The sequence below is a fragment of the Halichondria panicea genome, chromosome 2 (genome assembly GCF_963675165.1).
Source record: "Halichondria panicea chromosome 2, odHalPani1.1, whole genome shotgun sequence".
Taxonomy (NCBI): Eukaryota; Metazoa; Porifera; class Demospongiae; order Suberitida; family Halichondriidae; genus Halichondria; species Halichondria panicea.
Window position 1 is genome coordinate 973795 of NC_087378.1, and position 17613 is coordinate 991407.

General features: G+C 43.8%; 2 protein-coding genes across 2 annotated transcripts; one reads left to right on the top strand and one right to left on the bottom strand.

Moving 5' to 3' along the window:
- Positions 1–1216: 1216 nt before the first annotated feature.
- On the bottom strand, positions 1217–4423 carry LOC135331992 (uncharacterized). Its single transcript, XM_064527300.1, has 7 exons — positions 4222–4423; positions 3941–4116; positions 2641–3456; positions 2276–2552; positions 2046–2216; positions 1600–1876; positions 1217–1530 (listed from the first exon to the last, which is right to left on the bottom strand). Exons 1-7 carry the CDS (start codon positions 4291–4293, stop codon positions 1241–1243), a joined length of 2079 nt encoding a protein of 692 aa, XP_064383370.1. The 5' UTR covers positions 4294–4423; the 3' UTR covers positions 1217–1240.
- A 4376-nt stretch (positions 4424–8799) lies between these two features.
- LOC135331671 (pre-mRNA-processing factor 6-like) lies at positions 8800–17549 on the top strand. Its single transcript, XM_064526904.1, has 21 exons — positions 8800–8938; positions 9013–9072; positions 9398–9482; positions 9535–9732; positions 9819–10001; positions 10064–10210; positions 10381–10475; positions 10537–10601; positions 10852–10979; positions 12572–12698; positions 13639–13805; positions 14058–14172; positions 14497–14605; positions 14827–14896; positions 14993–15208; positions 15436–15702; positions 15905–15979; positions 16059–16136; positions 16324–16586; positions 16650–16776; positions 17291–17549. The coding sequence occupies exons 1-21, from the start codon at positions 8856–8858 to the stop codon at positions 17441–17443; spliced, it is 2811 nt and encodes a 936-aa protein (XP_064382974.1). The 5' UTR covers positions 8800–8855; the 3' UTR covers positions 17444–17549.
- Positions 17550–17613: the final 64 nt, after the last annotated feature.

A 17613-nucleotide genomic window follows, 5' to 3' on the forward strand; every position in this document is an offset into this window, starting at 1 on the left:
GAGTCTGGAGAGTCCGGAGAGTCCTGAGAGTCTGGCGAGTCCTGAGAGTCTGGAGAGTCTAGCGAGTCCTGAGAGTCTGGAGAGTCTGGAGATTCCTGAGAGTCTGGAGAGCCCTGGGAGTCTGGAGAGTCTGGCGAGTCCGGAGAGTCCGGAGAGTCTGGAGAGCCCTGAGAGTCCTGCGAGTCTGGCAAGTCCTGAGAGTCTGGCGAGTCTGGAGAGCCCTGGGAGTCTGGAGAGTCTGGCCAGTCCTGAGAGTCCTGCGAGTCTGGAGAGTCCTGAGAGTCTGGCAAGTCCTGAGAGTCCTGAGAGTCTGGGAGTCCTGAGAGTCCGGAGAGCCCTGAGTGTCCCGAGAGTCCTGCGAGTCTGGAGAGTCCTGCGAGTCTAGCTATAGTCCGGAGAGTCTAGCGAGTCCTGAGAGTCCTGAGAGTCCCGAGAGTCTGGAGAGTCTAGCGAGTCCTGAGAGTCTGGAGAGTCTTGAGAGTCCTGAGAGTCTGGAGAGCCCTGGGAGTCTGGAGAGTCTGGCGAGTCCGTAGCCTCGATCCCAGGCCGAGTTTTCGCTTTTATAAAGGTTAGGCGAACAACCAGTTGTTTGCCTAACCGTTATAAAAGCGAAAACTCGGCCTGGGATCGAGGCTCGAGTCGGGAGAGTCCGGAGAGTCTGGAGAGCCCTGAGAGTCCTGAGAGTCTGGAGAGTCCTGCGAGTCTGGCAAGTCCTGAGAGTCTGGCGAGTCTGGAGAGCCCTGAGAGTCTGGCGAGTCTGGCGAGTCCTGAGAGTCCTGCGAGTCTGGAGAGTCCTGAGAGTCTGGCAAGTCCTGAGAGTCCTGAGAGTCTGGGAGTCCTGAGAGTCCGGAGAGCCCTGAGTGTCCTGAGAGTCCTGCGAGTCTAGAGAGTCTGGAGAGTCCTGCGAGTCTGGAGAGTCTTGAGAGTCCTGCGAGTCTAGCTATAGTCCTGCGAGTCTAGCGAGTCCTGAGAGTCCCGAGAGTCCCGAGAGTCTGGAGAGTCTAGTGAGTCCGGAGAGTCTGGAGAGTCCTGAGAGTCTGGAGAGTCTGGAGAGTCCGGAGAGTCTGGAGAGTCTGGAGAGTCTAGCGAGTCTGCTGAGTCGAGTTAGTCTTATAATTAAATTTGTCAATTCAATGCATGCATGGTAGAACGTAACGACAACAGATTGATTATAACAAAACAACACATTTTGTGCACTTATATATAATTTAGCGCACTGAATAATATTCAACCAGTATTGTTAGTAAATATTGTTCCCCTTGCAAAGTCTTTTGGAAAAAGGAGGCACAATAGTCGAGGATCTTGTAGCACGTTTCTTGTCCCCATCATCGACAGATCCATCAGTAGATGTACCGTCTGTTTCAGTCAGTGATGTTGTTACAGTAGCATGTTTCTTGTCCCCATCGACAGCTTCTGTTTCAGTAGTTAAGCCTGACCCACTGTTTTCCTCTTCCTCACTGCATGGAGTTTTTTCAGCCACTTCCAGCCCACACTTAATTACTTCAGCCAATGGAGTCTCAGGGTCGGTCACTGCATGTGTACACAATGTTTATTCTGTGACACTGATACTATAAACAAAATAGGTAAAGACAAACTTACCCCTTCTAAGTACATCGTGAAGATTTTTAGGAAGTTTGTTAAGAAAGATGTTGGCAGCTCTTACGCGATCACTTGTTTTCCTATTTATTAACGTCCCACTATGTTTGGTAGGATTCAGGAAATCTTTGCTGTCCGTGCCTTTCCCCCACTCCAGTTGGTCGACAGCATTTCTAATTTCATCAAGGGAATGAGTAAATTTCAGCCCGTTGTGAGAAAGATGGATTGCCACAACTTCTTGGTTGCTTACCATCAACCTTGTTCTGACAAAGGTGAGTACCTGTATATATATATGTATGTTACAGTGTATGCATATTATTATGTAAGAGTGCAAGCCATTCAGAGCACCACTATGAGTGGTTAGAAACACCTTTAATTAAGTAAACAGAAACCATGCAAGTGGAATTAGGTATCACCACAGCACACTCAATTACTAACAGTATTATTACCTGTCTTATGACTTTTCCATTGCAGTACTCAAGCACTTCCCTGACTGTGTCAGTCACAACACTTTCAAGAGAACTAGTTTTGTCAGTACCTTCCTCAGTTGCAGTGCTATTTAGAGTTACATACGCCATTATTTCATTCTCCAGCTCATCCTTCCCACAGGCGCGTACCATCTTGATTTCATGTATGGTTCAATAACAATCAACAAATGCGCACTAATTAATAAACTTACCTTGAATGTAAAGTAAAGAATAAGAGCCCAGCTTTGCGCTAGTCTGGGTTGTTCACTAAACTGAGGCAGCTGAAGGATCTGCTGCAAAATCCTCTCCACCTCTGCCTCTCCATCTCTTTCGAGGTCTTGTCTTAGAGAAATCACCCAGTGAAGAATGCCAGAAGGCGTTCCATTAATGATTGAACTCTCTAAGTCACGTCTCGACTTTCTTTCCTCAACGGTAGAGGGACCAACTTTTGGCCTTCGGAAGGAAATTTCCACACATCTGCTCTTCACTCTGTGATTAAAGTTTAAAGTGCAGGTATATATAGCTGTATATAATTATATGAAAATTGTGGTGTATAACATTCTAATTATGTACACACCTTGGATCATCCTTCAATTTGTCATTGGTTGCTATGACAGGTACAGACAGTGGAAGAAACGCACCACGACGCAAATTGGCTGTTTTAGCCGCTCCATGAAGGTCAACAATGAGCTTGACAACATCCAACTGCTTGCTGTGTGCAGTGGCCTCATCAATACCATATGGCATACACGAGAGGGCACTTCTTTCCATAAAATAAGCATTGGAACCTTCAACGTAAAAGGCATCTTTGGCCATCCCAAAAATACTCAGGGCAGCCTTTAGAGCAGTTGACTTGCCAGTCTCAGTTGGTCCGACAGCAAGCACAATTGGAAATCCTCCATACTTCGCAGCAATGTGGGTGTAGTGACAAGACATTATGGTTCCACCAAGAACAAGGAGAGCACGCGGATAATTGTGCTTGGTGGCTATCTGTAGGCCGTCGAGGAGATCCTTCAAAGGTTCCATTGAGCTGCTTTGGATGGAAAGTTTCGGCACAAGCTCATTGAAGCTGACTTTGTCACACTGTGCCATTATGCAATTGGGTGACCACACATAGGGACTTTCCGTTGCAGATATGCACTCTCCGTTAGACTTGATATGGATGTCATCACCAAACACCCATACATCGCTACCAGGCTGGCATCCTATAACGGTGGTTCCCTTGGAGATCTTAATATCCGAAGCATGTTCTCGTTTGAGAAACTGGAGAAATCTGGTGAGTTCGGAGTCTGAAAAAGCACAAGTGAATCCACCACCGCTCCCAAAAGACTTGTTCAGCTGGCTGATGAACTTTACTTTCTGGTTTGCAGAGTCACTTGTGAAGAAACATCTCCTGCATGTTTGAAACAAATGATCAGTTTAGTAGCATATTGCATTGGTAGCACGTCCTGCATGTGCTCTAAAACAATAATATTTTTCTGCACACATGACAGTAGAAATATGTGAGAAAACTATGCTCTAGTGATATCAGATATCCCACAGTCACAACTTCAGCCTATTGTTGGAACCACAACTATACTTATTTGTGGGTTCCAAACTCTACATTTTTAATATCATTTATAGGCACATGAGCTATAAGTCAGTGGAAAGTATGTTTTAATAATTTTTATTGCACTATAATGGAAAATGGAAATACCCATGCAGTATACCAGCTATAATTATACAAATCCCTCAAAGATAAAGTATGTATACATACAAGATGTATGCAGTATATTATACAGATTGAGGTATTGCACACCCATGCACTTAACAAGCTACAAGGTGTGTCACATATGCTGTAATTAACTGTATATAGTTAGAGGGAGGGTTAGATGTACCTGCTAACACCATCCATTTCGCGTTTCACTTCACAGTAAAACCCAGTCAATTCTCTCGCTTCCACTAGTGTCTTCAGCCTGACTGCAAAATCACACATGGCCTTATCTTCTCCTTTTGCTGATTTCCCAGCAGTTCCGAGTTCCCAATTAATAAAAAATTCTCCCTTTCCAGAATCCTGAAAGAATATACATGCAGCACAATAATTAAACTGAATTTTCTCAAACTGCATGTGGCTTCAACAATTAATATGTGCAATGAAATGTGAGCTCTGCATGCTCACCTGTGAGCTTGTGGAATTAGAATCCCCGAAAATACTACTGCTGTCTCCATCAGTCTCTCGTGATGCACACATGGTTATATGGCACAATGATACAATGATGAGCTTGTTCTTCGAACTGGTTCTTCTTTGGAACAACAATTAGGCCGCAGCGAAATTAATACTTGGTTACGCGCATGCGCTGTACATAATTACAGTCTATAATAGCCTGAACAAGCGGGAGAAGTCTCAACAAAATCATAGTTTGCTCTGTGTATAATATTCTGGATTTGGCTCAATGTCGCTCTATATTTGCAAGTCTTGCTCAAGCAGTTATGCACACAGCAGTAGTCTAGCTCGACATGTAAGGAAGCAACACAGAGAAAAGGCTCTAGGGAAGAGTCTAGATCTGACCCAAGAAATCTCTTCACAAGAAACATCAGAAATTGGATATATCTGCTGTATTACTTGTGACTCCAGGTTAGATCGATTGAATACTTAATGGCACATGATTACCAGATCATGCAACTGCAACTTCCACATTATTATTAGTTTCTTTCTTACAGATTTCGTTCCGTGCAAGAGTTGATCCAACATCTAACACAAGCTCACGAAACAACTGTTTGTACAGAGAAACACGAGTTTTCTGGCTTTTCAGAGTTTTTAAGATGGAAGGAGGGTGAAGAAACTCGAACCTGCACACAGTATGTGCAGCCGTGTGGATCCCGTGTCCGCTGTGGAGTACGTACTTGGTACTACTATTGTAACAGATCAGGAAAATCTAGATCAACCACAAAAGGCCTCAGAAATTCGAAGTTGCAGGGCTCGGAAAAATTAGGTGTCTACTGTACAGCTCACCTAATTGTAAGTCAGCACACAGGAGGAAATGTGCTGGTTAACTTTTGTTCCACGCATTATGGCCACACTCCAGAAGAAGATGTAATGCATTTACGACTCCCTAAGGACTTCAAGCTAGCTGTATCCAACAAACTGTTGCAAGGGGTGACGATAGATCGAATTCTAGATGACATTAGAGACAGTGTCGATGAAGGTGGCCTGAAACGGTGTCATCATAGCACAAAAAAAGATATCCAGAATATCAAAAGAGTGTGCAATGTGGATGGAGTACAAAAGCACTCAAACGACTACACAAGTGTTGCTGCATGGGTCGAAGAGCTGAAAAGCATGGAATTTTGTCCAGTTATTGCTTTCAAACCGCAAGGGGTGTCTAGTGAAAGAGAAGGAGTGAAAGACAACGATTTTTTGTTGGCACTTCAAACCCAGTTTCAGCTCGAGATGATGAAAGCTTTTGGAGGAAATGTGATTTGTGTAGATGCCACCCATTCAACTAATTATTACGAATACCTGCTGGTAACTGTTATGGTAGTTGACGATTTTGGGGAAGGAATTCCAGTTGCGTGGGCTATAACTACACGAGAAGACACTTGTATGCTGGCCTATTTTTTCCTAGAATTGAGGAAAAGAACTGGTCCCCTTTCCACACAAGTGTTCATGTCAGATGATGCGACGCAGTACTGGAGTGCTTGGACAGCTGCGTACAGCAGTATCAACACCACAAAACTGCTGTGTGCCTGGCACGTAGATCGTGCTTGGAGAAAAGCTCTTAAGGAGCGTATTCCCCTCAATGAAAATCGAATTGACGTATATCACCATTTGAGAACTTTACTGACAGAACTGCAACCTGACAAATTCCGAAGTTTGTTGCAAAAATTTGTATCTTTTCTATCAAATTGTCACCCACAATTTTGCTCTTACTTTCAAAGAAATTACACGCCAAGGGTGGAAGAGTGGGCAACCTGTTACAGAATAGGCAAGTTTGTGAACACAAACATGTATTTGGAATCTTTTCATCGAGTACTGAAAATTGTGTATCTAGAAGGAAAGAAGAATCGACGACTTGATCAACTTATACATATTCTTTTGAAGCTTGCTCGTAATAAGGCCTTTGAACAAGTACAAAAAGTTCATAAAGGGAAAACAACTTATCGTATTAATGAAATAAATCGAAGGCACAAAGAAAGTTCTAAGATGATTTCTGAAGGCTGTCATCTCCAATCGATTTCAAACAAAGAATGGAAGATAAGTTCTCAGACAACCTCCGGAAGAATGTACACTGTTCATTTGGAGAATCAGTCCTGTCCTTTCTCTTGCAAACTGAGGTGCGCAGCATGTGATGTATGCATCCACATGTACAATTGTTCATGTGTTGACTCGGTTGTACATACTACAATATGTAAACACATCCATGCTACATGCTTTCTGGCCAAATCCACGAACAATGCAACAAGTGCAGACTCAGCCACTGAAAGTCATTCTTTAACTACAGCTTCAGACAAAACGGATAGGTCAGAGATTTCTAATTCTATAGATGATTCATCAGGCTCAGACATTTCTCCTGAAATAAGCACTGAGGAATCGAGACAAAAAGCTATTTCCCTCATTAATGATCCTACACACTTAAGTACCATCCTCTCCAATGCTGGAGGTCAAATTGATATGCTGAAGAAAAGTGCATTTGATCATTTGCACCAGTTGCACACTCTACTCACATCTTCTGACAGTAATGATGCAGTTCGAAGTGTCACTGAGCATATCAAAAGCGGTATTAATGTTCTTAAGGCATATGAAACAAGGAAAGAGCATCCCACCTTACCAATCAAAAGCCGTTCTTCACCTAGTGCGCTTAATGAAACTCAAATCAGATTCCAGTCAATAAAGAACAAGAGGCCGCGACATACAGGGATTGCTAAACCGTCAGTTGCTGCTATGGCTAACTGTAAAGAAAATCTGTCTAAAGTGGACATTAATGTATGTGTTGTTTGCTACAAAGAAGATGACAGGCAATATGGTACATCTGATCGAGTTCATTGGGCTCAATGTTCGAAGTGCAATCTGTGGCTCCACACTTTGTGTGGGAGACCTGTAAACGAAAACTCTTTTCTCTGTAACCTTTGTACATAGTAAATACATGTCTGAAAAAAAATAATAATATATCTTTTCTGATCAAAACCATTTATTATGAAATTATTATGTGCTTGTGATATACAATCATGATTAGAATTCATAGTACTCTACTCTATACAGAACACTATAGCAGGCTCTAGACTTTCAGAACACGCTAAACTCTCTGGACTCTCATCATTATCTAGGACTTACCAGACTCTCAGGACTCTCAGGACACTCTAGACTCTCCGGACTCTCAGGACTCTCCGGACTCGCTAGACTCTCCAGACTCGCTAGACTCTCCAGACTCTCCGGACTCTCCGGACTCGCCAGACTCTTAGGACTCGCCAGACTCTCAGGACTTGCCAGACTCTCCGGACTCGCTAGACTCTCCAGACTCTCCAGACTCTCAGGACTCTCAGGACTCCCTGGACTCTCCAGACTCTCCAGACTCTCAAACTCTCAGGACTCTCCAGACTCTCCAGTCTCTCAGGACTCGCTAGACTCTCAGGACTCTCAAGACTCTCCAGACTCTCAGGGCTTGCTAGACTCCAGACTCTCCAGACTCTCAGGACTCGCCAGACTCTCAGGACTCTCCGGACTCGCCAGACTCTCAGGACTCGTCAGACTCTCAGGACTCGCTAGACTCTCCAGACTCTCGTGACTCGCCAGACTCTCAGGACTCGTCAGACTCTCCGGACTCGCTAGACTCTCCAGACTCTCCAGACTCTCCAGACTCTCCAGACTCTCGTGACTCGCTAGACTTTCAGGACTCTCAAGACTCTCCAGTCTCTCAGGACTCGCTAGACTCTCAGGACTCTCAAGACTCTCCAGACTCTCAGGGCTCGCTACACTCTCCAGACTCTCTAGACTCTCAGGACTCTCAAGACTCTCCAGACTCTCAGGGCTCGCTAGACTCCAGACTCTCCAGACTCTCAGGACTCTCAAGACTCTCAGGGCTCGCTAGACTCTCCAGACTCTCAGGACTCTCCAGACTCTCCAGTCTCTCAGGACTCGCTAGACTCTCAGGACTCTCAAGACTCTCCAGTCTCTCAGGACTCGCTAGACTCTCAGGACTCTCAAGACTCTCAGGGCTCTCCAGACTCCATCCAGACTCTCAGGACTCTCAAGACTCTCAGGGCTCGCTAGACTCTCCAGACTCTCCAGACTCTCAGGACTCGCCAGACTCGCAGGACACTCCAGACTCTCAGGGCTCGCTAGACTCTCCAGACTCTCCAGACTCTCCAGTCTCTCAGGACTCGCTAGACTCTCAGGGCTCTCAGGGCTCTCCAGACTCCATCCAGACTCTCAGGACTCTCAAGACTCTCAGGGCTCGCTAGACTCTCCAGACTCTCCAGACTCTCAGGACTCTCAGGACTCTCCAGACTCGCAGGTCTCTTAAGACTCTCCAGACTCTCCAGACTCGCTGGACTGCGCGACACATTATAATTACTATTAGCCGCCCCCTAGGCTAGCTACGGTGCAATTATAATGAGATTCATGGTCATTTTAACCCTTTCTACACAGGCTAACGTACTGCATTTAGCCACTTGTGTGTTTTAGAATTGAGACTGTTTGACATTCTAACCTCGATTACATGTCCCTGAAGGTGCGGCTAATTAACGAGACTAAACATAAGATATGGTACTGATCGACAAGAGTAAGTAGAACGTGGCACACAAGTCAAGTCGATCATGAGTTCTCTTATAAGCAAGCAAAGGAAGGCCTTCCTCGGCCAGGCAGCCCCTGTAGGCTATGTACCAGGTCTTGGAAGAGGGTAAGCTCTGGGCCTAGAGAACACAATGAATAATGAAACTCTATACGTTCAACGATTGTTTTCCACATGCACAGAGCCACTGGGTTTACTACTCGATCAGATATTGGTCCTGCCAGAGAATCTAGTGATATATCGTAAGTTATGTCAATGTACATTGGATGTTGCTTCGTATATACAACGCTATGCTTTTATAAATACGTACGTTTTTTATGTACGCTCATGCTAAATATTGATACCAGGATTGTACTGTGCCTACTATAATTACATGTACCTATGACACTGTATGACACTGAATGACACTGACGTCTCTACATCCAATGTTTTTGCCTCAATAAGCTTCAGGAAATGTATTGTAATGTGCTCACTGTAGGCATACTAAGGTATGCTCACTGTAGGCATACTAAGGTGTACTGTGTTTATTAGACTATTCTCCTCATACCTTGGCTTACACTCCTACAGTGATGAGCGTCACCCCCGGCCAGGGACCAAGCGACCAAGAGATGAGGACGAAGAGGAGGATCTCAATGACATCAACTTTGATGAGGTTCATAAAATAATATTAAGAGTCCTCCTTTACCCACTCTCTCCCCCTCCAGTTCACTGGCTATGGGGGGAGCCTGTTTGCGTCTGCACCGTACGAAGCGGACGATCGAGAGGCCGATCAGATTTACGACACTATTGACAATCGTATGGACAGTCGACGAAGGATAAGACGAGATAAGAAGTTTCAAGAGGATATTGAGAAGTATCGGGCGGAGAGACCGAAGATTCAACAGCAGTTCTCAGACCTCAAGGTGTGTGTATAGTAGCAAACAAAAATGGCTCTTACGTGTACGCAATGCTCTGAGTGACTGTGTATTGCTCTCTTACTTTTGTGCAGCGAGCGCTGGTAGATGTGTCTGATGATGATTGGAATAACATCCCAGAGGTGGGTGATGCTCGTAACAAGAAGCAGAGGAACGCCCATATTCGTCCGGACCGCTACACACCCATCCCCGACTCTGTTCTCCATGGCGCCATGTCACAGGGGATCAGCCACAACTCGCTGGACACAAGGCAACAGGTGAGCTGGGCTGTAACCTTGAAAGAATGTTATTTACCCTCCCTCCCCCCCCCCCCCCATAGAATCTGGGTGGTTTCTCTACTCCATACGGTGGAGGGATGTCTGGCCTACCTGGCACAATGACGCCAGGATTCGCCACTTCCACTAAGATCGATCTCAACCAGATTGGAGAGGCCAGAAACTCCATTCTAGGAATCAAACTAGATCAGGTAAAAATTACTTTTTGCACACAGTATGAGGCCTGTGTACTTTTACAATGTACAGCGTAAGCTGTACTGTATGTTAATTCCTTGATAGCTAGTCTACGTTGGTTAGCAGTTTTTACAGCACTGTATAATTATATTCGTACGTAACTGTTGATGCCTTGCTGTGGGTATAGGTCTCAGATTCTGTGTCTGGGCAAACGGTGGTTGACCCTAAAGGCTACCTCACTGACCTAAACAGTATAACACCGCACACCTCTGGGGACATAAAGTAAGTTACGCTGCTCTGTATGATATAGTGATATGTATTGTGTCACTGTATTTCTCTGTAGTGATGTGAAGAAAGCTAGGCTACTGCTCAAGTCTGTCATCACGACCAACCCAAAACATGCTCCAGGTCAGTTGTTACAGTAACTACAGTAGAGGCCAGCCTGCATGTCATTGTCAGTGCAAGTATTTTCCTAAGACTATTACAGCTACACTGTGTACATGTACATGCACACATTCCTTTAGCTTTGATATTGTCCTTAAAATCACACTGTAAATGTAGCACTGGGTTCAAATGTACTGTGCATGTTCACAAGCCGACTTTTATGTATTTCAACTGTTGTGCAGTATTTGATGCTTTGTACGTGCCCATGGTGCAGGTTGGATAGCAGCTGCTCGTCTGGAGGAGGTGACTGGGAGGATGCAGACAGCACGCAACACCATCATGAAGGGCTGTGAGGTGTGCCCCAAGAATGAGGACGTCTGGTTGGAGGCTGTTAGACTGCAGGTGTGTTACTCATAAATGTAGCCACTTCAATATTATACACCAAATTTATACCATACGTAGATTGTTTCACACTAATGAATGGTTCAAGTAGACATAAAATACATAAATATGCTATACATATAGTTTACATTGCACATCAAACCACAGCGAGTCTTCTCTGATAAAGTTTGGATGAAGGCTTCTATAGGAAATGAACTTCATTTTCCTGAGTCCCTTGCTTCTCTCGTCCTTGCCCAAGACTCTCCTGGCACACTCCTCCTCCACTTCTCCCGTGTACTCTACCACTCGACTGTGACTGCGTTCTGAGTCTTGCCCGACCAGCTTGATAGTCACCTCTCCTTGAAGCGGCCATTTTAACTCGATATCATATTTCCCTTTCAATATATGTGTGCTCACTGATAGATACCCACTCTTGTCTCTGTTGTGCTGTATAGCTAGGCACATGTTGTAGCCTTGAATGTGTGTGTAGAAGGAAGTAGAGTACCGTACCTCTTCGGAATCGATTAAGCTGCTAAAGTTGTTCATAGTCAGCCATGTCCTTTGACCATTGATTTGTATTCTTTCGTTTGTCTCAGGCTGGGCTAGTGCTGGTGTCGGTACAATATAGCCAATAAGATCACCATCAAAGTATTGTGCCTTTGTTTTTTCGGTCATATTGTGCGCAAATATGGACAGATATTGTAAGCGCTGGCTAGCAACTGTTGATGGTGTGCTATCGAGATCTGATTTTAAGTAGTTTCCTCCTCTCTCACAAGCTTGTTTGAATAGCCCACAAACTGGCCAGTGATTTGTATAGACATCCTTGAATGTTGAGGTGTATTCATTGCAATACTCGCATGTGTACTGTCTCTCTGCACACTGTTGCCCCTCGTGATTAGCCATCTCCTTTCGTACAGATCGGAATTCACATAGGGAACACTGGATTGTTGCGTACTCACATCCTTCTAGTCTGTTACTACTAGCTTGAGTATTTAAGTGTTTTGATAGTGATCCCAATTCGCCAGTCCATTTGCATCCTAGATTGTCGTTACAACAGTGAATCTCGAGTTCATTTAGTGCCTTGTCTAGTCTAATATTTGATAGTGTAATGGAAAATGTCATAACACACAAAGGACATCTGCTTCCTCTGATTCTGAGTGACTCTATACATTCTCTGCAAAAGCTGTAGCCACACTTGCAGTCTAGCATGCAAGGGTCGGATAAGATTTGTAGGCAGATTGAGCACTCCAATTGAATCTCTTTCGGTGGCTCTGTGACAAAGGTGATTTCATGTCCTTCCTTTAGTGAGTATTTAGTAGCTAGGACAGGAGAACTGATCTCATCTTGTGACTCTGTGTCTTCTTGGAGAGATGCCATATGAAACAAGAAGCTTCTTCTCACTTCTCACTCTGGCTCAAACAAAACAGGGCGGCTTAACATTTTAAGCGTATTCATAGAGCTCCATGTATGTGTATGTAATTGTCCTTAATACTGCCTATTATGCATACGCAATTAATTAAAACACATGGTATTATAGATATACTGTACCTAACAATGTACATGTACCTCATTGAGCTCCCCCCCCTCCCATACACACACACACACACATACAGCCCCCCGACCAAGCCAAGGCAGTGGTGGCTCAGGCTATTCGCCAGATCAGTCATTCTGTGAAACTCTGGATTAGGGCGGTTGATCTGGAGACAGACACACCAGGAAAGAGAAGAGTCCTCAGGAAAGGTCAGCAGCCATTACTGTACACGTATTTTTGTGCTAGCCTAGTATTATGTACAGTACGTACGTGTATACTCAATCCATAGAGTTGCTCTTATTATGTTATAATTCATAAATCGCTACATCGCTACTTCACAGGCTAGATTTTATGTGCCTTCTACTCATATAATAAGATATATCTACAGAGTCCACACACACACAGTCCACACACACACACAAGCTGGTCCAGAGGTGTTCCCTTCATGTGTAATCATGTGCTACAGTAGCCTCGATTCCAGGCCGCACCTCCCACTTCACTTAGGGAAAGGCCGGTGAAGGAGGCTAGTACTACAGTGGATTGCAGTGAACTTGCAACAGATAATTGCCAAAACATCAAAACACACAATTTCTAAGCATTCAAGAATGTATCAGTTGGGCCCTAATAAAGGAGCAACGTATAGGCTAGAATAAATTATTATACATTTTCTTTTGCAAGTGCATTGCAAGTCTGTAATCCACTGTATGTGATGACTAAGAGAATTACTAGGGACAGAATAGGTGTGGCTTAGTGGTTAGGGTGGTGGCTTTGTAGATTAGATGATAGATTAAGGCGTGGGTTCGATTCCCTCTTTGGGGACTTTTCTTATATTTCTTTACAAATCAGTTAGTAATTTCCCTAAATTTTGAATACATCATACTCCTTCTCAAGTACATAATCAAGTTGGGGCGTCGCCCGGTTTCTGTGAAACGAAGTTTCACAGAAACCGGGCGACGACCCAACTTACCCTTTTTGGTAGATTAGGTTCTAGAAGTGGCCGACTACACTAAATCTTTCAGTTTGGCCCTAATAAAAGTGCAAGCTCTTAGGCTGTATTATTGATAATAATACTACAATATTATGTGGTTTGCTGTCAGGCAAATCTCTGTTGCAAGTGCACTGCAATCCACTGTACTATTGTATATTCAGCCCTAGAGACAATCCCCACGTCTGTTCGACTATGGAAGGCAGCTGTGGAGTTGGAGGACATTGAGGATGCCAAGATTCTCCTTGGTAGAGCAGTCGAGTGCTGCCCCCTCTCTGTCGAACTATGGCTGGCTTTGGCTAAACTAGAGGACTATGAAAATGCTCGGAAGGTATGGTACCTATCCTTTCTATAATACATGAGAACATAATTATTTTTGTGCAGTAGCTGGAGCTTTTTGAGCTACTGTTGTGTATGCATGACATTCTAGTCACTACTGCATGTATGTACACTATAGAGTTAACACTGCCATGAATAGTCATGTACAGTTTGTACGTATGTGTATTACTACGATGCTCTTATCTCTGTGCATTGTACATTGTTTGATTTCCTTGTGTGTGTGTGTGTGTGTGTGTGTGTGCAGGTACTGAACAAGGCTCGTGAGTATGTGCCCACAGACAGACACATTTGGATCAATGCTGCCAAGTTAGAGGAGGCTCACGACAGGTTTGACATGGTGCCCAAAATCATCGACAGAGGTTAGCCCACCTCATTACACTGCTGGTTTATACATACAGTGTACGGTGTCTGTATTTTATGCAAGTATCTTGGATATTGTAGGCTATAATAAAGATGTGTTTACATCAGTGCAATATCTATTATATAGCCTTGGCGATTTTTCCGAAAATGGACCTGTTTTGATAGCTATAACTTGAGTGCTACTAGTGAATTTTCACAACTAAAAGATGAATTTTTTGTTGACATAATTATATATGTATGCTCTGTACCAATGCAGTGTCATAGATAGAATCTACATGCCTGACATGTTTGTATTCTCACTGCTCTGTTTTGTTGTGTCTCAGCTGTGACGTCCTTGAAGGCTAACATGGTGGAGATCAACAGGGAGTTCTGGATCACCGACGCTGAGGAATGTGAGAAGTCTGGCTCTGTGCACACTGCCCAGGCCATCATGTGAGCCCCTCATCAGTGTGTGTAGCATAGTATACAGAAAGTCTATAGATTGTATACGAAAAGGATATTATTACTTTGAGAGTGCTTGCCAAAGATAATTAAGGCATTAGTGGTTAATTTTTGGCGTCATTTTCATCACTCACACATACTCACACACACACACACACACACACACACACACACACACACACACACACACACACACACACACACACACACAGCCGTATAGTGATAGGGGTAGGTGTGGAGGAGGAGGATAGACTCGACCAGTGGATCACTGACGCAGATAGTGTAAGTAACACCCACTCATATTGTACATCTGTACACTTTTATACATAATTATTATACTGCAATTGTTAGTTTTTCCATGTCCCTCTACCCATACAGTGCACTGCCCACGAAGCGTACGAATGTGCCCGTGCCATATACGCCCACTCACTCACTGTCTTCCCCAATAAGAAGGGCATCTGGATGAGGGCCGCCTACTTTGAGAAGGACCACGGGACGAGGGAGACTCTAGAGACACTGCTACAGAAGGCCGTGGCTCACTGTCCAAAAGCAGAGGTCCTCTGGCTCATGGGAGCCAAGTCCAAATGGCTCGCTGTAAGTATTATATACACTGTACATGTTTAATGCATACAATAATTAGCAATAAAAATAATGTGTACAGTTTTGCCTTTCTGTTGTGTTTTAACATAATTATTATTTTATTGTCGGCCCAATTTATTAGTTGTATACAGTCATGTATATAATTATACCAATAATTCTGTTTGAGTGTGTATACAGTACATACAGTCAAGGTAATGTTTGTACTACTCTCTCCTCCTCAGGGGGATGTTCCTGCTGCCCGGTCCATCCTAGCCCTGGCCTTCAAAGCCAACCCCAACAGTGAGGAAATCTGGTTGGCTGCTGTTAAGTTGGAGAGTGAGAATGGAGAATACGAGAGAGCCAGACTACTGCTGGAGAAGGCACGAGCGAGTGCTGGTACTGCACGGGTCATGATGAAGTCTACCAAGCTGGAGTGGGTGCTCAAAGACATCAAGAAAGCTGTCAAACTACTGGAAGAGGCTTTGGAGGTCCATCCTGACTTCCCTAAGGTACACTAAGATGTTGCACTCTAATGCATGTACAGTGTATGTTTGTAGCATGCTGCCTGTATATACTAGAGTGGTTTCTTGCCACAAGCATACGACTATTATATTAGTCAAGCAACAATAATTTTTTATTATGGTAAGATCACACAATAAAAGAGTGACAATGTACATGGTTTATTTGAACTTAATCCTGATTATTCCTCAGCTGTGGATGATGAGAGGTCAGATAGAGGAGCAGCAGGGAAACACCGACGCTGCTAGGGAAATCTACAATAGAGCTGTGAGTACTTTATCTATCAGATGCACACACACGTGCACACACTGCTGGTGTAATGATGGTACTCTCTTTGTGTGTTTAGTTGAAGAAGGTTCCTCAGGACATCTCCCTGTGGCTGCTATTAGCTCGCCTGGAGGAAAACTGTGGGCATTTGACAAAGGTAAAATATACACAATGCAACCTCTAGCTATGTACATGTACATGTACTACAAACCATAAACATTGTACAGTGAGTATGAAACTAACTTAATAAGCCCTTTCATCTTTTCAATTTGCTTGGTGTTTTTGCAGTTGTACACTTCTGTGTATTTTATACTGCACCATGTGTAAACACTCTCATTCCTCAGGCAAGGTCAGTACTTGAGAAGGGCCGCATCAAGATCCCTCAATGCCCCGAGCTGTGGCTAGAGGCTGTTCGGATTGAAGCTAGAGGAGGCAAAAAGAATATTGCACTCGCTAACATGGCTAAGGCCATTCAAGAGTGCCCTACTTCTGGAATTTTGTGGGCAGAGTCTATTTTCCTTGTGCCAAACCCACAGAGGAAGACAAAGAGTGTGGACGCGCTCAAGAAGTGTGAGCATGACTCTCATGTGCTGCTGGCTGTGGCAAAGTAAGCGTTATGTGTTTGGGTATGTTCAGTTGTAATATTTTGTGTTTGTCTGTCTTTGTTTAGATTGTTTTGGTCTGAGCGCAAGGTGAAGAAAGCTCGAGAGTGGTTTCAGAGAGCTGTCAAGATTGATCCTGATCTGGGTGACACTTGGGCAAACTTCTATAAGTTTGAGCTCATTCATGGAACAGAGGTGCACAATTCTCTGTACAATTATTTGTGCAGTTCAAGGTCTCTGAAAGTACTAGAATTGGCTCTATAACTGTAGTTTTGATGGTCGAAATTCTGAACGCTTATATAGAAGGAACTCTTTCAGTCAAATGTCCAATTTGTAACGGGCCACGCATTTCTTATTTTCGGAAATATACCATGGTATTTTGTCAAAAACAGGCCCAAAATAGACATTTCGTTTTAACACATTGTCTGAAAGGCCTCTCTCTAAGCTTTCAGTTTACGCTGTTAGCCCAACAGAACCGGAACTAAAGTTATGTCCTTTCAAAGATGCTCTATTTAACGCTAGATCCCTAAAAGACCATAGGCTATTAGAATTAAAACCCATGGTACTTAACTCAAGAACTTATCCGTCCCCTGTCTTTTTCTGTACGAGTACAAATAGTTTTTTTTTTACAAATAAGCGTCAACATGTACATGTACTGCCTGTGTGGACATTGTAAACTATCATTATCATATAATTATATTCTTCTCAGGCCCAACAAGAGCAAGTGCTGAAGAAGTGTGTGCAGACAGAGCCCCGCCACGGTGAGCTGTGGTGCAGTGTCTCTAAGGACACTACTAATTGGCAGAAGCACACTGAGCAACTGCTCCCTCTGGCAGCCAAGATCGTCGTGGTGCCTAACTAACTCCTAAACATTAACTCTATCTTTGTGATACTCTTCCCTGTGAACAATCATTTATGTACTACTTTAGTTGATTACCATTTTCCATCAATGATAATTGCTGTATGAATGTACAAGTCACAATGAATACCTGGTAAAGGTGACCTTAAAAATTAATAAATTATATGTGCTAC

Coding starts and splice junctions, on each gene's coding strand:
- LOC135331992 (XM_064527300.1), bottom strand. CDS start 4,293: ATGTGTGCATCACGAGAGACTGATGGAGACAGCAGTAGTATTTTCGGG. Junction 4,117..4,221: donor CTAATTCCACAAGCTCACAG/GTGAGCATGCAG, acceptor ATATTCTTTCAG/GATTCTGGAAAGGGAGAATT. Junction 3,457..3,940: donor GAAATGGATGGTGTTAGCAG/GTACATCTAACC, acceptor TCAAACATGCAG/GAGATGTTTCTTCACAAGTG.
- LOC135331671 (XM_064526904.1), top strand. CDS start 8,856: ATGAGTTCTCTTATAAGCAAGCAAAGGAAGGCCTTCCTCGGCCAGGCA. Junction 12,699..13,638: donor GAGAAGAGTCCTCAGGAAAG/GTCAGCAGCCAT, acceptor TTGTATATTCAG/CCCTAGAGACAATCCCCACG. Junction 16,777..17,290: donor AGCTCATTCATGGAACAGAG/GTGCACAATTCT, acceptor TATTCTTCTCAG/GCCCAACAAGAGCAAGTGCT.